General features: G+C 45.4%; 1 protein-coding gene across 5 annotated transcripts in view; it reads left to right on the forward strand.

The window, feature by feature from the left end:
• The window catches only part of ST6GAL1 (ST6 beta-galactoside alpha-2,6-sialyltransferase 1), a 44616-nt gene extending 21823 nt beyond the window's left edge, over positions 1-22793 (forward strand). For 4 of the 5 annotated variants that reach the window (XM_048314064.1, XM_048314068.1, XM_048314066.1 and 1 more), the window contains 6 exons: positions 7414-7540; positions 8663-9326; positions 12881-12978; positions 17934-18035; positions 19273-19447; positions 21337-22793. In XM_048314064.1, coding sequence (XP_048170021.1) covers positions 8702-9326; positions 12881-12978; positions 17934-18035; positions 19273-19447; positions 21337-21578 — 1242 coding nt within the window. In that variant the 5' untranslated portion in view covers positions 7414-7540; positions 8663-8701 and the 3' untranslated portion in view covers positions 21579-22793. Of the gene's footprint in view, positions 1-4596; positions 4702-7413; positions 7541-8662; positions 9327-12880; positions 12979-17933; positions 18036-19272; positions 19448-21336 lie in introns of those variants that run through there. The other variant, XM_048314067.1, reaches the window with a different exon arrangement.

Genomic DNA, 22793 nt, shown 5'->3' on the forward strand with positions numbered 1-22793 from the left:
TTGGGTTCTAGTGGGTGTCCTTTCTAGTGCTCTCTTAATTGCCAACAGGACATGCCTTTTTTTTCAGCACCTGATGCTTTTTGATAAACAGTCTTCACAGCTGTATATGTCTTTGCATTATAAAATATGAACTTCTTAGTGAAAACCAATTTATTTTAAATGTAATGCAGGATGTGTTTTGCTTAACATAGAGTAGTTTGAGTAGGACTTTCTGAAGTCAATGGCCAGAACTGACACTTTACTCCTTTCTTCCAGTGAAGCTGGTGTGGTAGAACACTGCTGTTGAGTGCCAGCCCTGCCATCCTCAACAGGGATGAACTCTGGATATGTAGAGAAAAATAAATCTTGGTAGTGCTATTGGACTGAAAACCAGCAATGGTAGATCCAGACTAGTGCAAGTTTATTTCACTTAGTGAAAGATGAGGTCTTAGGTTAAATTGAATTAGATTCTTCTTTGCGCAAGTTGTGAGGAGTTACTGCATTGTCCTTGAGACGCAAGAACATTGTCCTCACCTGCAAAGGGCTGGTGTCAGGCATAGTATCCTGAAGGGTAGTGTCTCTGCAGCTGGCACACAGGGAGTTTTATTGTCCTGGGGCCATGGAACATCAATTACATGTCCCGGTGTGCAGTGATATTTGCAGAGGCGTTAAAGCGTTGACCTGCCACATGCTGTTAATTTAAAATAAAGAAGCTTCTCCCTTTCATTTTGAAGGATGAACATTGTAGAGAAACATATGCTTGGGGAGGAATGATTTAAAGGTGTAATGTTCCATGTAAAGTAGTCATAAGTGAGCGATTGCATCCTGGTCTTTAAAGTAGGGCAGGGTTGGGGGATTTTTACTGCTGGCTTCCATGTGGGAATGGCTGTGATAAAGCTGACTGATGATGAAAGCCTCACTTGTAAAGCCCTGACACTGGGGCTGTGGATACAGGAGAAGCAGCAGCATTTTCGGGAATTGCTACTGTTCATGCATGTACATCTTTCTCCAACTGAATGTGAAACTGGCAGTTTTAGAAATGGAAAAGGTTTTTTACCAAGAGGGGTCTCCAGGTATCTTGCTGAGCAAGACTCCCATGGACATGTGCCCATTGGGAAATGGCTTCTGTGTTGAGCTGCACTGGGAGCTGCCATGGTGGCTATCTGGCTGACTGCATCCAAGTGGGAGTGTGCGGCAAGAGCACAGGGCTGGCCTGGGGCACGCAGACACCCCATGCAGATGGGGTCTCTTTCCTGTCCAGTGCTGTTTACAAGGAATATTCAGCAGGTGTCTGTCTGTGGGGTAGGAGGTGGCATTTAGTAAGGGAGAAGTGCTGCTCCCACCAGCTGAGGGCTTGATCCTGTTCTGGAGTTCATAAACATGCTATCCCTCTGGGCAAGTAACCCACCAAACAGGATGCTAAGCATGGTCCACTGCATTCACTCATTAATTAGCTCAGTGTATTTCATAACTGGAGTCCATGTTATGAGACACTAAAAGCACCCTCTTTAGCAAGACTAAAATGTAAACTTCTAGTTAGATGAAGCACTGATAAATCTGATATCCTGTGACTCAGAAAGCAGTTCGAACTTATAAATAGTAATATTATTGTTATTTAGAATACTTACATGGTAAAACTCAAATACATGTACACCATGGTTAAGGTACTAGGTCCGTACAAAATACCCATTAGGAATTATTAAAAGAAGGGTTTAAATACTTATTTAGAGCACAGCAGTATGTATTAAGAATGGTTTCAGTGGATTCCCCCATAAACATCAAGATTACTGTCATCTGATCATAGCACAAGTGGAGTGGGTTTGTCATCCCATATGTCATACTTGTTAATGTCAGGTGCTTTATTAGAGCTGAGCTCCAGCAGCTCCAAACATTCACTTCACTTAAGACTGTGCCTGATGTGGGCTGGTCCAGGGCCAGAGCTATGGTGGCATCCTGCTGGGATGGCAGCAGCTAGGGGTGGGAAGCCACAGCAGTGCAGGTCACCTCTCTCCTTGGTTCTCAGTGGCTGGTGGTGACTGTGGTTCTGCAGGTGCCTGGCAAAGCCTGTGTGGGGAGTGAAAGCAAAGCTGCTGCCTTTTAATGAGGGCAGAGGGGGAGGCAGAGTGCTGCTAGGCAGAGCCACCCTCCAAAACCAGTATGGCACGTAGAAAAGAGCAGGAATAAAGGCCTGACACAGCCAGAAATGAAGGCTTCTGACTTATATTAAATCCCAGTGTTTGTTGACATGTAAAACCAAAATGAAACACATGCTTAAGCTTTCCCCTGTGCCTCCCCCCAGAATCTGCCTCTCCTGTTCTCCTGGGAAGATTTTTTTTCAGCTGTGACAGCAGCATATTTTCACAGGCACATGCAGAGATTTTTAATGGAGGCAGGACTAATGGAATGATCTATTTCATTGCAAGGGATCTGTGTAGCTCCCTAATGTGTCACCTGAAATTTAACCATGTTTCTCATGTAAAATGCTTTTTTCCCCCTTAAATCTCTATGTAAAGTTTCCTCATTCTCCCCTTTCTGTTATGTTCTGTTTGGTGGCATTGGAAATGCCTAAATGTATGGCTCAACAGATGTTTTATTTTCACACACAGTGATATTTTGGAATGAAACCAAGAATTGCTAGAAGCAAGCCTTCCCTGCTTATATATTTACAAAATCATGATACACACAGTTGAAGTAACAGGCTGGGCTAAATAAGGTATCAGAGAGATCTGAAACTTGGCTCCAGATGGACAGACCTTTAGCTTGGAAAACGTTTTATCACCTTTCATTTGGTGTATCAAGCATGTGGAAAGTGGAGCTTCTTCATTTGCAAAATGGCATGAGCATAGTTTGTTTAATACTGTTAAGGGTCTTAGATATCTATTTTTTTCCTCAGGACAGGAATAGGGAATTTTAAGAGCAGATATGGTTTTGAGGTTACTTTTTGAATCCAAATTTTTTCTCTTCTTAGGTTTCCTTGAGTATGTTATTTTGAACAGAAAAATTCCTGCCCTACACTTCCATGTCTTTCCTCTTTTCCACACACTTATATCGGAACTCATTCAGCATCTGGTACCTACCACTGCTCTTTTCAGAGATGGTTTGCAGAGGGTGCTGGGTGGAGGAAAGGGTTTTGTACATTGAGAATGTACAAAAAAAAAGAACAGAAAGGTGTAGTTAAGTATAAAATGTTCATATAGGGCAGCATAAAAACATTCAAAAATACACCAGCAAAGCTGGGAACAAAGCTTTCCTACTTTGTGGGCAGGCATGGCATAATTGTGGGTGCAGATGGAAATGCATAAATGAAGGAAATCTGGAAAGAAATGTAAATGCTCTGAGTTTAAATATGAAATAGTTATCACATTATCTAAAAAAAAAAAAGATTGAGGAACAACTTGCTAAAGTAAAAAGCTTTTGTGCATCCATCAGAGAGAAGAAAACTGCAGCTGAATGATGCTAATGTATGAATGGCAGTACCAAGGAGAGGCGTGGTAGACCAGGTGGATGTGATTCCTGCATATGCCCCTCCCCAGGGGTTGTATTTCTCAAATCATCATTTAAGTTTAATTTGAGGTGTTGTTTGGCATGGTTATGTTTCAGAGGGACTCTAGTAGGGTCCATTTCTTCAGACCAGTAAACATAATAAAAGTAACTAACACCTGTAGAATATGTAAGAACTAATGAAGAAGGGTCACATTTCAAATCTATCTGCGTATTTCCTCTTCTCTCACTTTCAGAAGTTTGTGAACATGGAGAGAGGGAGACTTTGAATTTTCAAGGTTTTGGTGAGATTGCTCACCAGTAGCCTCAGAAAAAGCCACTATAAGATGTCATGGGATGAGACTGTTCCTGTTGTGGATTGGTGGCTGCCTAGCAGGTTGGAAAGCAAGCGGTCAGGTTTCACAACATCACAGAAGTCCCTCAGGGATTTTCTGGGATCCCCACTCTTGAATAGTGGTAACGGATCTGCAGAGGAGAGAAGGGCTGAGTTCTGAGCTTGGCTGGCTTTATCTCCAGGGGGGCTGCTGGGACCAGGGGAAACACCGAGCAGCTGCAGAGGGTTCTGGTGATTCTGGGTGGCTGGGCAGCACAGGGACAAAGGAATCCTCTGCTAGCAGAGGTAAGATACAGCTCTTTCAGATGTATTTATTCCTGCCCTGCACTAGGGTCAGCTCTCGGTGAGTCAGTGCTGCTTGCAAAATAACCTGAAGTCATTGCAGACTGTGTAGAGATCAGGGCTCAGAAGTGGTCAGGAAGGGAAATAAAGGGAGGAAGTTTCATAAGGAGTACAAATCAGCCCCACTATTGTGTTGCTGCTGGACCATGTGGCGTGAGCGTGTTCAGCGGGGGTGGCCGCTGTGCCTGCCTTGAGGGATGTCACGCCCTGCTGACGGTGCTGGGGAAGTTGACCGAGAGCATCTGAAGTATGGAAAAGCTGCTGTGCAAGGAGGAGGTGGAACAAGTGGGACAGAGCCTGAAAAAGCACAGAGAGGACGGGTTGTCTGTGCACTGTGTGCAATTGTAGAGTTCATTGCCTTGAGCTGTTAGGGTAATGTGAGTGGTTTCAAGAACCAATTAAACATGGGCAGAGGATTGGCATTGGTACAGCTGATGACACAACTTTTGCAAAGCTGTTTGCATTTCCTGGAAGAACCGTTCATACCTTTGTCCATACTCGTGTGGTTTGTCTGTGTACCGGCTGTCAGACACTATAGGAGACAGGTAAGGGCTGTTTGAGATGAGGACACTTGGTAGCATTTTTAGGGTTAATCTGCTGTGGGATGTGGAAATTGGGATTGCTGGGTGTTCTGTGTCGTGGCGTTGCTGGCTGCAGCTCCCTGGACAGACAGCAGCCTGTGGAATGCCAGACGCAGCAGGACTTTTCACACTGTTGTGTACTTTGCTGGTTAGACCTGAGACCAGCAAGAGAATTGGACCATAAAGGTTAAGTATAAGGGTGTGTGGACAGAATGTAGTTCCCTGACTGCCTTGAAGATATCACATCCCTCACTTGTTCTCTGCACAGGATTAATTTACCCTCAGAGGACTTGCTGTGTGGGCTTAGCCTGCCAGCCAGTGCTCGACCCTACAGCTGTGTCAGGTTCTGGGTTTCAAGGAGACAGCTGTTTGTTTAAGTATTTTTCTAGGTTTGGGGGATTATTTTTTTTTTTGGTCTTTCCTTTCTTCATATTCCTAGCTGGTACCTTGTGTTTTGTGTAGGTGGCAAGCTTCCATCATCTTTGGAAAAGTACATTTGTACTGACCACTGCCAGACAGAAGTACACACAAGCGGCCACTTGTAGGCTATGATACTTTGCCAGGAAGAGCAGATGCTTTCCTTTGCCACAAAAGAGGTTTGGTGGCAGAATGCTTGAGAGGGACCACATCTTAGGCACTGCTTGTGCAGAGAAAATAAAATCCTATCATGTGAAGTAGTATTAATAATTAAGCTGAATTGCAAAGAATCCATGGGGAACAGAAGGTTTCTTGAAGTGTTGTGGCTCTGCTAAAACATGCTTGCAGAGTCTACTTTGCCAGCTCACAAATCAAAGCAAAATAACTGTTCACACTGCAGTGGCATGTACAGTCAAAGTTGGGGATAATTTGTGCAGAAGGCAAGTTTTCCAGGTGCCTTTGAGTGGCCTGGAAAGGAGAGGAGGTGTTGTGACTTGCTAGGCATCCTGTGCTGTGCAGCACCAGGAGGAGTGTCCCAGCAGGAACTTGCAGAGAGCTGTAAAGTTGTTTCACTGTAATGAACCTGCCACCTTTCTATATGATTCAAGTGTGAGAAGCAAAAGCTGATGGTTACTGAGATGTGCCTGCCATCACCTCCACCTGGGAACCCCTCAGAAGACTTTTTTGAAGTCAAAAGCAGAGCAGAGTTGTGCAGGGCCTGGAGCAAAGAGCTCTGCTCTGCAGGGTGGTAGGCTGCTGAGCACCTCCAGACAGACTTGAGGCTCTGTCCTCCCTGCACGGAAGGTCTTAGTTGAGTTTTCTGGAAGCCAGATCTTTGCCCCTTACAAAGGGATACAGTGTGAATAAGGTCAGGCTGGGGGCTGCACGAAGCGTGTCTCAGAGTTTTGTACTAAGCTGACACTGGACAGCTCTGTTTTGGTGTTGCTCTCGATTTGGAAAGCGTTGCTGTCTGTGTGTGGCTCAGCAGAGCCCTGACAGCACGGAGGCTGACTCAGCGGTGCTTTCCCCATCAGCAAATGGCTTTGCAGTCAGCTGCTTTCACGTGGTGCTTTCTGTTCTCCACAGCACCAGGCAGGCCCCGAGTGAGTTGTCCCTACGGGGTCCCCAGCTGCGGAGGGGATGGCAGGAGGCAGCAGTGAGAGTCTGGCAGAGACCGCAGCAGGAGAGGAACCATAAACAGTGTGGAGAACCTTGGGCTTACTCCTCACAGGACAGAGCACAGGGGCGTCCTGCATCCCCTCCTGGTGCCCCCCCTCTCCAGACTGCTGTACCTGTCCTGGTTCAAAAAGACTTCAGTGTGCCCTTCTAGCACATTTGTACTTAAGGAAATGAAAAGCTATACTGTCTGTCAGGACAGGGGAAGTAATTCCAATAAAAGCTGGAATCACTTGTGTTTCTTGGATCTTTTTGTTGTTGTTGTTTAAGAACTGGAGGTAGAGCAATGTTGGCTTTTTCATCGTGGAGTGCTCTGTGAAAAAATAATATTGTTCCTTAATAAAGTTAAAATATAAGTTTTCAGCGTTAGGATGCTTTAATAATTTAGTATTTAGTCCTGTAAAGGATAGCATTTGTAATTTAGCTCATGTGGCATTGTATTGACTCAGACTTCCTGTAAAAGCAAGCTACTTTCTTGATTTCTCAGATAATACTGTCAAATCTCCCTTTCTCTTGCTGCATTTCCTTGGTAGAGTGAAACTGTAAAGTCTAAAACACATTTATCTATTTTGTGAAGACTTATGGATTAAGATATGTTTTATAAAGCAACTTTCCATGGGTCTTGTTCCAAAAAAGCAGGGAGTCTTCTCTGCAAGAGTGCATGAATTACTCAAGAATGGGCAGTAAGATATTTCCCTAGGAAAAGTTAGCTTTTTCTTTCTTTTCCTCTGTTCATTGTGTTAAGCAGCAGCATCAGATTATTTCCTTCAGTGTGTTATGGGTATATCCAGTGCTTGAGTGGATCTGGTCACTCCGGTGGGACCATAGAGCGGGCAGCCTGTGAGTTGGTTCCTGCTCTAGCTGAGAGCAGATCTCAGACAAAGAAGGAAGATGCCGATTTCAAATGGGAATTTAAGTGTTTAAAATGCTCATGTGGTGTTCATGTGTTTGCTGCTGTCCTTTCAGGCCTTGGTAACATCTTTTTTGGGACCACAGGGTTTATCTGAGGCAACACTTGCTCATCCCTAGAACTCTGAGGTTTTTCCTTAATAGGATTTCTTTTTTTCCTCCTTTTTTTTGCAGGTGTTTCTTGAGCTCTTCAGCACATCACAGAACTGTTGTGTTTTGGAATATCCTGCTTAAGCCCTCTGAAGAAATCTGCCAACAGCCAAGAATGACTTGAGTTGGAGAGCTGCTGCTTTATCCACAGGTAGTGTGTTGGTAGCTCAGTAATCTCTCAGCAGCCCAGCATAGCACTATATGCTTTCAGCAGGTTCCTCAGTGAGGAAGTTGCAGCTTGTACCTCTGTGGGAATGGCAGTGATCTGCATGTGTTTGTATCCTGAGGACACCTGGAGTCTCCATATTGTTCCCATGCTTTTGGACACATCTGGAGCAGCCATGTAGGGAAGTGAGCAAATGCTGTCCTGTCTTCTGCAATCCTGTGTGCTGCTTGTGAGGTGTTTATGCATCAGTGTATGTTTTGTGCACCAGCCCCCCCAAATAAGCCTAGTTTGAGCTGCTTTTTGAGCAGTCCTCCTATTGGATTCCCCCTTTTATGACATGATGGGAGCTGGAGGTATCTGCTAGTGTGAGGCAGTGCAAATGAGGAAAGGCAGTGCTTGTACAACAGGGTCTGGCTTTGCTTTCTCTAGGGGTAACTTGCCTGGGGTAATGTTCATCCAAGTGCATTTATGAGCCCAAACATGCCTCAAACCTTACTGGGGCTTAATTGGCTTCCAGTAGCTATTCAGTGAGGTTTGCTGTTGGGAGTGCACTCAGCCCACTGCAGACTTGCAGCAGTTCCCTGAAGAGTCACCAAACTACCAGGATGGTGAAGTTCCTGGTGCTCATGAACTCAGAGCTTTTTTTTTTTTTTTCCTTTCCAGTTCTGTGCTTGACTATGTGCTTCATTAGTGTTAAAGCCTATGGTCAAGTAAAAACACATTTCTGGAAATGCATTTGTTGGGATTTGGGTATTTACTGTCAGGGATGGGAGATGAAGGGAAGTGGAGACTTACCCTGCTTGCTGGTATGATACTGGCAGGATTAAATTCGGCTGTCACTTGTGCAAGGGAATAGAAAAAAGGTTTGAGTGGCAGTGGCCTCAGATCACCATTACATAGCATGTGATGGCTGATAGCCAGCTCAGGTCTTCCTGTTTGGTGTTTGAGGTGGTGGACTTTGAAATGAGATCTTTAAACAGCCTGAAATTTTACAATTGCCCCTTTGTCATCTCTCTCCCCTCCTGCTGCCCACACACAGATCTCCATGACTTTGCCTGTGCACACGCCTGCGCCTGCAGCCCTGACTGAGCTGTTTCCTTTTCCCAGGGCCAGCTTCCAGTGTCCCATCTGGATGCACCGTACACTATGGTTCACATCAACGTGTTGAAAAAGTTAATGTGTGTTCTTGTGGTGATACTGGTAGCACTGACAGTTTGCCTGTGGAGAGAAACAAGAAGAAGCTACTATGATCCTTTGAAGACCAGGAATGATGATTTGCAGGGGCACAGGAGTTCAGAGAAACGGAACCCGGTTAAATCACAAGGCCTTTTCCATGAAGCAGCCAGTGAACTGGGGCAGATATCCAGAATGTGGCTTGGTACCCCCAACAAAGTAAAAGACAGCACTGCTGTAACGGCTGAAAAGTCCAAGAAAGCAGCCTTTGTGAAGGTATGGGATAAGGACAGCTCATCCAGAAATCTCATACCCAGGCTGCAGAAGGTCAGGAAAAACTACCTGGCCATGAACAAGTACAATGTAACTTACAACGGGAAGAGGAGTGCTAAGCTCAGCCCAGAGAAGTTGCTCTGCCAGCTGCGTGACAGGGTCAATGTGACCATGATACAGAGGTCAGATGGTCCTTTTGGTACCTCTGAATGGCATCAATACCTGCCAGGGAAAAGCCTCAGTGAAACAGTGGGACACCTGGGTCACTGTGCTGTCGTGTCCTCAGCAGGGTCTCTGAAATCATCTCACTTGGGACAAGAGATAGGTTGGTATCTTTCTGTTAGCATGAGGTCAAATATCATTGTTTTATAACTTGGGCTGAATAGAAGTAACCTGCTGTCATGCTCTTACTTATAAGTCTCTTGTGGTCAAAAGGTGTTTAAAATTAGTTAAAATGTTATCCTTAAACTTCTAAAGTCAGTAAATACTTCAGTCTAGCTGGAAATGGGAGTAATAGGTAGCTCTATTCTAGCTAGTCCTTTCGATTTTCATGATCCTATTGGCATTACTAGAGGGTCGCACAAATACTCGATACCAGAGAGCAATCTTGGTTCCTCAAGTGTTTGTTTGTTGAGAGGGTTTGGGGTGGGTTGTGTAGTGCTCATTGCACAGTCAAAAAAATTTTCATACAGGAAGACTTTCTCAGAGCAGAAATAAAAGAAAATGCTAAAGGGGAAAAAAACTCCCTGGACATAGCCCTGAGCAGTGTGTGTTGAGAGAGGGCTGGACACAGACAGTCTTCAGAGGTCCCTTCCAGCCTCAGTGATTCTGTAATTCTTGCTCAAGGCTTTCCAAAAGTAGCACTGCTTCATTCTGAGCCATAAGGCAGTTGGCCAAATTTGAGTGGCCCAGAAGACTATCAAAAAACTTTACAGAGCTTTATCTTTTTGGACAAAGTTTGATGATGCTTTGCAGTCTCCTCTGACCGTATTTACTGGAGGTTAATGCATTAATTAATAAATGCCAAAGCTTTGGTCTTTTACTGTGGATTATAAAGAAGCATATTTTGATGCCAGAGCGTTTTGTGTCTTTACAAAAAGAGCATGCTGGGGAAACCAGCTCTTCAGTCTTCAGCTCAGGCAGAAAATTCTCCGGAGCCTGCAGCTCCCTCAGCTTGCTTCATTATTTGGTGTTTGGACCTCAGTTAAGGTTCATGCTTTGCTGAACTGTAGCTTCACTGAAGAAGTTTTAAAGTCTGGGAGTTTTCTCTCACGTGGAAATTGTTCACAAGCTTTGGTGTGTTCATAAGTTGTCTGTTAGATCAGGCCCCTTTGGCCTGCACTAAGCTGCAGGTAGCCTTCATCTTCTGAAACAGGTAGATGGATGGATTTCAATGCATCATTCATGGAAAACTTCTGCAAAACCTTCAGAATCATAGTCCCTCGTGGGAGACAGTGTTTAGGTCTGGTACTTGCTCAGAAGTTCTCCCCCAAACTCCTCTGTGTCCACACGGCAGGCGAGCAGGAGCTAGAGTGAGGTTGAGCAGTTGCAAGTGTGTTAAAGTGCTATGAAATATGCAATGAAGAACAGCATTCCCTACTGGTACAAATTGCAGGTGGGAGTTGGTTGATGTAATTGTTTCTGCTTCTTAGGAGTGTTTGAGGAGAGATAGAACTGGCTTCCCAAGTCTTGACCTGACTTTTCCTTCAAGTACCTATCTCAGCTTGTTTGGGTGCCTCTTGAAGTTCAGAGCTAAAGGTTTGCACAGAAGTGACCTTCTGTTGAACAGCCTCCCCAGCACAGCTGGCTTGTGCTCTGTCTGTGTTAGGCTCCAGCATTACTGACAGCAGTGCTTGTTCCTCTGGAAGGAGACCCTCACAAGAGTGGGAGGTGATGTTCTGGAGCATTGGAATGCAGTCCATGCAGCGCTGGATTGGGTATGGGAGCAGCCAAGTGTAATGGGCTGTGCTTTGGCTCCGGCACAGCTGAACGTACGTCGGACAGGCAAAGCCCTTTCATTGCTCCCACAGCCGCTCTCTGAGCCCGTCCCCACACTGAAGCACTGGTTTGTTCCAGATCACAAGGGGTGGATGCTGGTGAGGTCACTGTGTAGTGTGCCCGAGGCTGCTGGTGTCCCTACCCTGTGTTCCTCATGCCTGGGTCACAAACTTTCACCTTTCTGTTCAAGCAGTTAACTCTGCTGATGCTTCTGTAGAGTTTGGACACTTGCAGCCTTGAGCTGGGCAGGGTGAATATTAAAGGATTCAAGAGCATTCAGTGTATTTCTGTAAATTTTGTCCCACTTTTGGTCTGATGTATTTTCATGTAGGAAATGTCATGGTTTTGTTGGAGGAAGTTGTTGAAAAGGAACAAAGGAACTAAATCTTACAAGCTTAAAATGAAGTATTTGTGTAGATGAGCACAATGGATTGCTGAGTTATTATTCCCTGAACTATTTGTTCTGTGTAATCATGTTAAGATATCAAATGGGCAATTAGTGAAACTAAGGGAGGCTGGCAGAGCAGCACAGGGTTGTAAACAACCTTTTACTGGGCTCTTGGTATTACTGAAGGTTATAAATTGCCACTGAAAAATCTGATGTGAGAGATACCAAGTGTAGCACAACCACCTGGAGACAAAGCCAGCTACTCTGCCTGAGCAGTCACTAAACACCCTTTTAATGTGCAAACTTGGGGCATATTAATGCTTGGTGTCTGGCTGAAGTTATATATGAGGAAATCATAACCCTGTATTGCATTGGTGCAAGGTAGGATGTGGAGCTAAGGGTCTGTAGTGGTAACTGCAGAGCCACTTCTCAGCATGGAGACACTTTTTTCCAGAAACATCACCTTTCTTGTTTTTGGATGGTGCTTTGGAAGGGCTCTTAAGAAGACCCACTTCTCCAGGAGAATAAAATAGCTGAGAAATCAGTCTTTGCTGCCAGTGATTACTGATCCTTCAGCATTGCTTGTGAGAACACCCCTGTTTTCAAGAAAATGATCTCAAAAAGACCCAGTTCTGCACCAGGCAGGTCCTTCTGCCCTGGAACTTGGCAATTCTCACAGACCCTGTCTGCAGCTGTGAGTTGCAATCATGTGGCCTCAGTGCAAATTCAGGAAAGATGTCCCTGCTTCTCTAACTCAGCCCCTCTGATCACATGGAAGGTTTCTTATCCAAATCCAGCCACAAGGCAGGGAGAAGCCAGGATGTCAGGGTGACAAGCACAAATGCCCTGCATGTCACAGCAGCAGCCTGACTCCAGGGCGTTAGGGTGGCCTGGCTGGCTGTGCCAAGGCAGAGGAGAGTGCTGGAGGAATGCTGTGCTATCTTAAGAGGTGATGCCAGCAGAGGAAAATGCAGTGAATTCCAAGGCATGTAAGAAGCTGTGTCTGTTGAAGGCACAGCAGTGGTTTTATTTCTGTGGGAGGCATGCTGGCAGGCTGAGGTCAGCTTTGCTTTCCACTGTGGTTGGTGTACGTTTCTGGGGCTGGTCAACCTCCAGGCTGGAAGAGAGGACACTGGCTTTCTACTACTTCCTAGTTTTTTAGTTTGCAGCCAGCCATGTGGTAAATTATTTGAGTATTGATCTATCTCCTGGTAAAGTGTTTGAAAAAAGGAAGGAGAGAAAATGCTAGGGTTGTGCTCTCCAACCTGACAGTGGGTTGTAGTTTTAAAGAGTAGATTTTAAAAATTGTGTTGATCATGAAGTTTGAGCCACAACTTCCTCCAAAGAGTCTGACTTGCTACTTCTAGATGTTAGGTTGAAACCCAGGCATTAGCCAGGTTGCATTAGAAGTGCAGGTGAATAATGTTACTTGTCTCTGGTATCACTCAAATCCAGGTGCTGGCTCACAGGTTTTCCCTCTGTTTGGCTTTCAGACAGCCACGATGCCGTCTTGCGATTCAATGGGGCTCCTGTCAGGGGCTTTCAAGATGATGTGGGGCAAAAGACAACAATTCGTCTTGTGAATTCCCAGGTAAGTCTGAGGAACCTGTGCTGAATAGGCCAAGCATGGCAGAGCTGTGTAGCTGCACTGTCTGGGAGCTGAGAAGAACAGGGCTGTCCATCTGATTTCTCCTGTCCCTACCACATAGCTGTAGGATGGGGATGTCTCCCCTTGGAATGGGAAACCGTTGGTAAATTTGAGGTGACTGGAGTGACACTGGCATGTGCTTGCAAACTTGAAGTAGCCTGCTTGTGATTTACAGCAGGCACAGGGTAATTTGTGTTTTGTCTTTGCTCAAAGGCTCTATGGAGGCACAGGAAGGCCAGCTTCATGCTGTTGCTGTGCCTTTGGAGTGAGAGGCAGGAACAACACCACAGGTCAGCTAATGCAGGTCAGCAAGGAGGAGTGCACCAAGAGATGAGCTGTGCCTGCCCCAGAGATGGGTGTGAAGAATGAAAAAAGTTTATTTGGCTTTTAAGAAAGAACAATGTTTCTTTACTGCCCAGCAGTGGTACAGACTCTAGATAACACGTGAACCAGGGCTGCTAAATGGCTGAAGACACTCGCAAAAGACCCACCTTTAAAGCTGTAGCCTGTGCACAGCCAGGAGAGGGATGTGCTCTGGTGGGTCCAGGACCTTATTGCAGAGCATGGCAAAAAGTGCCTTTAATGCAAGGCCTTGCTTACAGAGTTAAATCTCCCCTGCCTCTGAGAGCTCTTCATAGGTATCAAGGTGTCCCTTTGCTGATTCCCTTTGGCCATCAGTAGGCTGTGAAGCAGACCCTCCAGAGTTAGGGCTATGTGAAACAGTGCATTAGCAGAGTTAGTCTGCCACTTGGCCAGCAGCAGAGTGAGACTCTTGCTCTTGTAGGTACATCTCAGAGTGTTTGCACCTTTCCTCCTTAGAGCTGTTAGAGCCTTAGAGCTGTCCTTCATGTTTGCCTATTTTGAGGAGAGAAATCTTCAAGTATAGACATGCAGAGAAAAGAAGAAATCCTAGTAGTATGTGCTGGTGAGGGAATGGAGGAGGACAGTAAAATATCAAACAGGGCAGGAGTCATTTGGTTAAAAGACCTGGTGCAGCACTGCAGTACTGAGTACAAGCATCTCCTCACCCCACAAGAGGAGGAGGAGGTTGTAGGCGCATGAAGGCTGAGGAATTGAGTGAGGGAGAGATGAGTGGCTGAAGTGTATCTTTTGTCATCCCCAACCAAAAAGGCAGTTTCTTTTCCTTACCCCAAAGCTAAGATTTGTAGGCCTGGAGTTTTCTCACCTGCCCTTGTGTGAGGAGTGCATGGATGCTTCTGTGTAACGAGGTGTGAAGTTTCTCAAAACAGCAACAGGAGCTTGACCATCCTCTTCAAAGGCAAGAGACAATGGGCTAATATGTAACCAGTTTCCTTAGTTCATTTTGTGTGTCTTTTAAAGGATTTTCTTGCTTCTTGTGTGAATGCTGTTGTTACCTCTTTCTTCTCTTGGGTCTCTCTTCACTTGCTGCCATGCTCTTTACTGTTGCTTGCTGCATCTCGATTCCTCTGCATTAAACCCCCCGTCAGAAGGGGGACAGTTTGTCCTTTCTGAACCAGTCTGGTTTGAGCAGACAGATTTGGCTGCTGACTTCTGTGCCCTGTTTGACATCTTGCGGGTTTTTTTTTTATCTTTCCCGTCTCTGTGTATTTTTGTGATGTCAGATAGGTGTTATCACTTAAGCAAATTTTCTCTGGAGGATGTGCTCATTGCCAAGCTTACAGTGATATGAAGAGAAAATATGTCCATGACCTATGTGCTATCAGTATTATCTGCACAGGGAGGGAGGGTAAGTGTGTGGTTGTACAGCTGTAATATAACTCTCCATGTGGATTCTCATACTTTGGACCAAGTGTAGTTACAGCCACATCATTACAGTGCTTCTGTTCTCCATGCAGATCAGCCTGCAGTCATGGGCGATGTTCCCTCTGAATGGAGACACCAGCTTAGAAAACTTCAGTTACAGGGAGAACAATATTGTTGCAGTTTTTAGAGGCTAAAGTTAACTCAAAAGGCAGCGTTGATCTGGCTGCTGACCAGCGAAAAAGATGCTTTCCATGTGAGTAGTGCAGGAGTCTCTCATCTGAGGTTTCTAAACTGAACAGCTCTGACTGCAGTCCCTGTTAACTTCAGTGACCACTGGATTGGAAGCCTGGTTTTCTTACATGTTTTTGTTTGCACTTTGAATGGTTCAGTGCTGTTCTAGCCTTGGTGATATCATTTAAACCTTCTTGTTAGTCGTGTGGCCTGATCACATTCTGGTTTTAGCGCGCTGCAGGAGCTGTGCTTTATCTTGCCTTGCCCAGAGCTCTTACAGGCATCAGGTACTGGCTGGACAAGCTGTAATTTTTTCTTGTTCTGGGCTGGCTTTTCTTATGTTTTAACTGGGAAAACGAATGGGTTTGGGGCTTGGCTGCTTTTATTCTGGCTCTTACTGCTGATCAATTGTCAGTCTATTGCCAAAGTGAAGGGACTGGGATCTCTTGAATCTGATCTGTCAAAGCTAGTCTGTATTGAGTAATATTCCTTTGGCATGCATGGCCAGTGGCCCTAAGTTTCTTAATAATTATTTTAAGATATTTTTCTGTAATTTGCTGGCCAGTCTCTAGGACATACGTGGGGGTGGATGGTTTTAACGGTAGAGTGGAGTATGTTGCACATCTTTGTGCATAGAGAAAGATTAATGGATTGGTACTGACAGGAAGGCAAGAAATTTGGGATCTCCAGATCTGAGGCTATGCTTGTAGGTCCACAAACTTGGTAGTTGTTCTAAATAAAGAATTTATTTAATGTTGCCTCATTTATTTTCTCAGGCCTTGACTGGTTCATCAGTATTGCTGCCTTTAATGGCATGTTTTCCTGCAGTCTGACACAAGACATTGATTGGGCCTGGGAAGGCAGTTACGTCTTGCAAAAATAAGGGCTGAAGTACATGTGAGGGGAGTGCCAATGTCATTCTGGAGGACATAGCTCCTTTCTGCAGAGCTGACCAAGGACTAGAGTACCTTGTTCCTCCCAGCCCTTGTTTCCTGTTCTCCTGGGCTGGCTTCTTGCTGTCACAGAGAGCACTCTGCTTTGGCTGCCTTTGCTGTTATTGGCACTAACAGTCTGCAGGGAGGAAGAGAAAGGAGATAGCACATCAATGGAATGGAGGAAGGCTGTGGTGGGAAAGGAGAGCATGTTTAGATTACAGGACATTGACTGCTGGTAGCCAGAAAGGAGGAAATCATTGTGATATGGGCAATAAATGTACTACCAGGGTAGGGGCTGTATTAAAAAGATACTTGCTACCTAGTGAACTGGCTAAAGAAGAAATCAGGAAACTAATAGATCAGTTAACTAATTAGGATCAAAAATCTGGGCAAGACAAGTAAGTCATGTAGCAATTTGAATGAATTTTATTACTTAGAAAGAATAGGTCACTATTAAACAACAAATGGACACTAAAGGTAAATGGGGGGCCAGATTCCTTCAGCAAACAGGTTGACTAGTAGCTAGCAGGTAGTACCAAGAGCCAGCCCCAGTGTGTGGGAGGACACAGCAAACAGCTTGTGGCTGTGGAGGTGCTCCTCTCCTGGTTTCTTATCCCTTTGCTTTTGTGCCTGTCACAGCTCTCTCGGGGTTTGTGTGATTCTGCCAACTCACATGGCTTTAGAAACAATGAAATGAAAATAAAGTGTGCGTGTTCCTTGCCATATCCCTGTCTCTTTGCAGTGCTCCATCCCACTCGTACCCAGCTGAAGGGATGGCTGGTGCCAGCTGCTGTGTCCCTCTTTGCCTCTGGTGTCCACAGGCTGCAGGCTGATATTCACACCTGCAGCATTGCACACTCCAGCTAACAGTGGCCTAGATATTTTAGCTGCTGTAAGGAAATGAAACCAGGCAGTACACGTGGTCAAGGCCAAGGCCTAATCCCATAGAGTTAAGAACAGATGTGAGGAAACTCTTTTTGCCTTTGGAATAATTCCCATCTGGGCTGGCTGCAGCATCCTTGTGCTCTGGTTATGGGGACAGCCATGCAGGCAGCCGGCTTCTGAGGCAGCCAGGATGCTCAAGGACTCACTACTTAGCTCATAATTAGATCTGGGGAGAAAATCAGGACAAATGGAAGCTGATTTTTATGATTATGATTTATGATTAGTGTTTACAAGCTGTGCCTGTACAGGTTGTGGCTTTGGGTGGGGAGGACAGGAGATTAATTGATTCTGATTGTTTTCTTTCTGCTGCAGACCTGAGTTACCCTTGGGTGCCAAGCAGTGGTGGTTGTGTCCAGAGTATAGAGAGAACAACTCTGCTTGAAGCTTTCCTTCTCACTGCTGCTCTCAGGAGACTCAACCCTGAACCTGCCTGAGCTGCTTCCTCCCCACTCAATAGAGGCGATGGGGGGCTTGGCATGAGGCAGGATTGGCTGGGGGTGCTGTAGTCTCTCATCTCTTGCAGTGATGGTCTCACAGGAGGCTGAGCACTGGCTGCCAGGGTTCCTGTTGCTGAGGAGAAGCCACCCACATGCAGGCCTTTTTATTTTGGGTTAAATGAAGGTTCTTGATAAAGCCAACAGTGTGTTTTCATTAGGCTCTGCCTGGACTGTCCTGGTGACTGCTGGCAGCAACTGGTGTTCCCTCCTGCTTCTGGTAGTTGTAGTGATGGGATCCCCCAGCCAGGCTGGGTCACTCTGCGGGTCCTGTCCTTAGTGTGTTACTGGAGATGGATAGAAAGCCCTGTAAAGCATAAAGGCAGTTTTTATTGTGACTCTCCATGAAGTCCTTTGCTGCTAGATAGGACTGGCTTGGGCATTGGAAGGGCATTGCTGGGGCTGTGTCCTTGCCACACACAGTGGGCCGTGCTCAGTAACCAGCAGTGGGGTGGCTCTGGCTGTTTTCAGGTGTGTTTTGTTGTTTGGCTGCCTGCTAATTCTGACAGCATACTGCATAACATTGTATTTGTTGTTGCTATTCAAGCTTGTGACTGTTGAAGAGCAGCAGTTCCTGAGGGAACCACTATATAACACTGGAATCTTAATTGTCTGGGATCCAGCACCGTATCATGCAGAAATTCATGAGGTAAGGCTGAGGTTTTTGTAAATAAATTCAGATTCACATGCTTTGAAGTGCTTCTGTTAAACCACTTCCTCCTAATGTGGGCAATCACTCATTTTAAGGCCATTCTTGTTTACTTTTTTGTTATTATGGATATATCCATGTGTACTTCTAGGAGTATCCCATGCATGAGTGCTCCTAAGAAAACACTTGCCTATTCCTGATCCCTGTGAAGGGCCTCAGGCCAAGTATAATGGGTCACCACCTTTACTTTCCCGTGGGCTGATGGCACAGGGAGGAGGTCACTGCTGGCCGCAGCAGTTGTCTCATTAGAGGATGATTTCCTCTCTCTGACAGTTAATCTAAGATTTGCTGATGGTTGATGCTTGGATGTTTCAAGCACCTGTCAGCCATGGGATATACTTGATGCATTATGAGCGGGTTGGGAAACCCTCTGAAGATCTCTGTCAGCTTTCACGTGTGGGTGTGCAATCCTTCTAGCATTTGCTTTGATTTTGAGTACAAAAGAGTGTTGTTTGATATGTGATGAGCTTTGGAGGTTCATGGTGGAAGCAGGTAGGAGTGAGTAGTCCATTCTTGACTTTTATTTTAAGCTCTGGTTGTAACTGAGAAGTCTTTGCATTCCTTTCTTTGGCCTCCATTTCCTATTTTCTCACTGATGTTTATTTCTGTGCCTGGTCCCATGGCTCCAGGAGGCACAAGGGGCTATGTTTAAGAGTCAGTAAAACCAGGATGGGATATTTATAGCATAGGGGGGAAAAAAATCTCAAAATGACTTTAAGAAAACATAAACCATTCCCAAGTTTTTACTGAAAGAGGAAATTTAAGGATGAAAATCAGCTCAGCCTGGTTCAGGAGCCTAAGCTGAGAACACTTGCCTGCAGAATAGGATGCTTTGTATTGCAATGTGGAGAAGGATCTGGGTCTGTAACATTTAAGGCAGAGTTCTCAACGTTGTCTGCTGTTGGAGAGTGCAGAATGAAATTACAAAATATGCTGATCTGATTTAATGGCCCTTAACTGAGATTTGGGGTTTCCCTGCTCTGTGTTCTGAGTCAGCTCACCACAGTGACCCAAGGGGACAGTGAGTGAGGATGTTTAGGTGAGTGTGACAGTGAGTGAGAGTGTGTAGCAGGATCTTTTTCCCCAGCAGCAGCAGGTTCACTCATCCTCTTTTCTTGGTGGTTACAGTAAAGTGGGTTAGAAATAAAGGATCTCACCTCTTGTTTCTGTTTTGCAGTGGTACAGAAAACCAGATTACAACTTTTTTGAAAGCTATAAGGCATATCGTAGTACACATCCAGAGCAGCCCTTCTATATCCTGAATCCCAAAATGCAGTGGCAACTCTGGGATATTCTGCAGGAGAATTCCCTGGAGCATATTCAGCCTAATCCACCATCATCAGGAATGCTTGGTAAGATAATTGCCCTCTAAACTTCGGGTTCAGTTTGCAGGCAGGAACTCTCCAAGATGCCTTTTTTCAAAGACAGCTACAAATTTATGGTGCTTATCAGAGTTGTTTTTACAGTGTTTGTCTTGTGCCAAAATTTAAGCTTCCTGTCTTCAGAGTAGCAGCTCAGTTGTATTAAAGTAAGTGGTTTGCAGCATGTCTGTGAAACAGCAGTTAGAAACATGGCCCAGTTCCAGGTGGAAACAGGAGAGCAGACTGCAACACTGGGACGGTCTCTAGGATTTGTAGCTTCTAGTGCCAGAGCAGTTCCCACAGGGTGCGAGAGGAAGGATGTGTCTCCTGCAGGCTCAGATCTGGTCAGGCGAATAAATCTGATTACTGTAAATGAATTCTAAGGGCGTGCCTGTTTCTTTTCCATATATTATTTATATATAAATATGTGTGTGTGTAGACTTACTGGGGGTCTGTGGAGGGTCAGACTGAATAGTTGCTCTGAAAAGGTCAGTGATATGCCCCCTTACTAAGCATGCCAACATCTTGCTTGTCAGCAGGCTAAATTCAGCCTCTCAGCAAAGAAACTCATTTTTGCATTCTGCCGTTGCAAAGGTTTTCCTACTTAGTGGAGAGCAGATCTCATGACCAGCTGAATAAAAAGGAGTGAACCTGTGGGGAAGCTGCCATGTATCTGAAATCACGGCATAGATGTACAGTCTTGTTTGCCATGGAACGTCCGACTGCTGTGCTTCCGCCCTTTGTCTGCTCCCACCTCTGTTCCATCACTGCTGGGGCAGAGGCACTTTCTGTCTCTGTGTAAACAGAGTTGCTTCATGTTTTTGCCAGGCCCAGCACCCATTAAATCATTGCTTGGATATGTGTAGAGCAGCTGTGTAACAGCATAATCAATGACTTCAGCAGCAGAATTGTTAACTGGAGTTACGGACTCAAAGACACACTCAGACAGCAGTTCCTCCAGGGCTTAACTTTGGGCCTAGTTACCTCACTTTTTGCTTTGTAAAACAAGTCACCTTGCCAAATTCAAGGGCATAGATGAGTTCCAGTTTCCAGCTCTGTGTTCCCTGGAAGGCCTGACTGGGATTGAAAATTTTCATTTGAAAAGGTGGATGAAAACATGTTTAAAATATACTTTAGGTTCTTCTAATGTCTTGCAGTTCCTCAGATTGTGCATGGTCCCTGATGTCTCAGATACTGCATGAATTTTCTGGAATGTTACACATTGATTCTGTTTCTCTGGTATATTTTTGCTATTTCTTGCACTTAGAAGAAAAGCAGCCAGTAACTATGGCTTCCATCTGATCTGGCCAGAATGCTGGCAGGCTGTGCCCTTACTGACTGGTGTGATGTCCTCGGGTGCTTCCTGTACCTGTCAGAAGACACAGGAGGGCAGCACTGCTCTGCTCCGGGGACCCTGAAGAGCAAAGGCTGCTCTGTCTCCCTAAGCGTCTCCCAGCACAGTCCCTTTCATATTCCCTGCACTCACAAGAGGCAGGTGGGACAAATGCAAAGGTCTCATCTCTGCTTATCCAAGCAGGTTTGAAATGGGCTGCTCAATCAGCTAATGCAGTGCACGCTTGGCAGACACCCAAGTTTCCATGAAGGTCACGGATAATGGTAGCACTCTTAAAAATTGTCCTTTTGGCATGGCTGTCTCTGTAAACAATCTGCTGAAATCACGTTGATCATACAGTTTGCAAGGGAGGGCTTCAGAAAAGAGCCCCATCTGGCCAGACTTTTCTCCCCCTCTGCTCTGAATGTTAATAAAGGAAACCCTTCCCCTTGGAGCTGCCTGCTCCTTGCTGGCTGCCTGACCCTCTGGAATGTTTAATCCTGTCTCTGGTGTGACATGGGGGTGTCTGCTCTCTGTCCCTCCCCAGGCATAGTGATCATGATGACGCTCTGTGACGAAGTGGATGTGTACGAGTTTCTCCCTTCCAAGCGGCAGACGGACATTTGCCACTACTACCAGAAGTTTCACGACCATGCCTGCACCATGGGAGCTTACCACCCACTCCTGTTTGAGAAGAACTTGGTGAAGCACATGAACCAGGGCACAGATGAGGACATCTACACTCACGGGAAAGTTACCCTGCCTGGCTTCCGAAAAGTGCATTGCTAACGGATTGGTTTTACTGTGTTTAGTTTTCCTTGACTTTCAAAGCACTTTTTAAATCAGGGTTGTCAGATTTGTTAGGTCTAAGCACTGGTGTGTTTTGACAGCTCTTCCATGTAGCAAGGCTTGCTCTTAGGACTTTGTTGACCAACTCTCTGAGCTGTAAGGCTCACTGTGGTACAGCCAGGCCATACTTGCATGAGTCACTGCAGTAAATGGACTCCCAGTGGAGCCAGGCTCATGCAGCATGTGGATACCTCTGGCTTCATCTCAGCTGATGACGGTGTAGGGGAGGCACAGGAGAGGCTTTCTAAGCAGAGATTGCACAAGTCAGGATCATATGATAAACATAATTTGGTTTACTTCAAAGGGGTTGTGAGAGCCAAAACCCTGGTCCATTGGGAAACATGAAAAATCATTTAAAATTTGTTCCCATAGTCAGAAGCTCTTCAAAGTAGGCCTGATTTACGGAAATGCTGTCAAGCTGTGTAATGATAAGCTAAACTTCTAGTCCAAAATATTTGATTTTATAAACAGTCTGTGAACTTCCTTCCAAATTGTAAGACTTCTGAAACTGCTCAGGTGACATTTTTGGCAAAGGAAGAGGGAAACAATTCATAATTCAGTGAATCTTGCAAGACTTTTTAATCTTTTTACTTTCTTTTTAATAATTTAAAATAAATTTTAGTGATCATTTCCAGTACAGTGCTGGGCTTGGTACAGAAGAACCCTTACATCAGAAAGGTTTTGGGAATATGTTCCAAGGCACAGATGGGAGAACTCACTGGAAGTTGGTGCCTTTTTCCAGCTCTCTGCTGCTCTACCTTTGCAATTGTCGGTGAACTACTTGCTGTATCCAGTAACACAAACGCCACAGAGCTGCTGCTAGATGAGTTCCAGCCCTCTGCAAGCCGACAGAGGGGATCTCTTGACTGCTGTGTGCTTTTCTGCAGAGGTGGGGAGCAGGTTTGCCACTTCCGTGCTTCTTGAGTTGTGGGGAGGGAGAGTGTGCTCTGCTTCTCATGCTAAAACACAGGCAGAACTGAGAAGGGCAGCTTCTTCCTGCTCCAGGGACTCCTGTGGCGGCATGGTGGAAGTGGTAGCTCTGTAAACTCTGTGTGTTGGTGAGAACACCTTCCCTGTCTTCCGTACTGGTGTGTTTCATCAGGGCTGTAAAGAAAGCTTTTTCTTCTCCTGTTTTGAATAAATCCTATGAAGTCA

Source organism: Corvus hawaiiensis, chromosome 10 (genome assembly GCF_020740725.1).
Source record: "Corvus hawaiiensis isolate bCorHaw1 chromosome 10, bCorHaw1.pri.cur, whole genome shotgun sequence".
NCBI classification, from domain to species: Eukaryota; Metazoa; Chordata; class Aves; order Passeriformes; family Corvidae; genus Corvus; species Corvus hawaiiensis.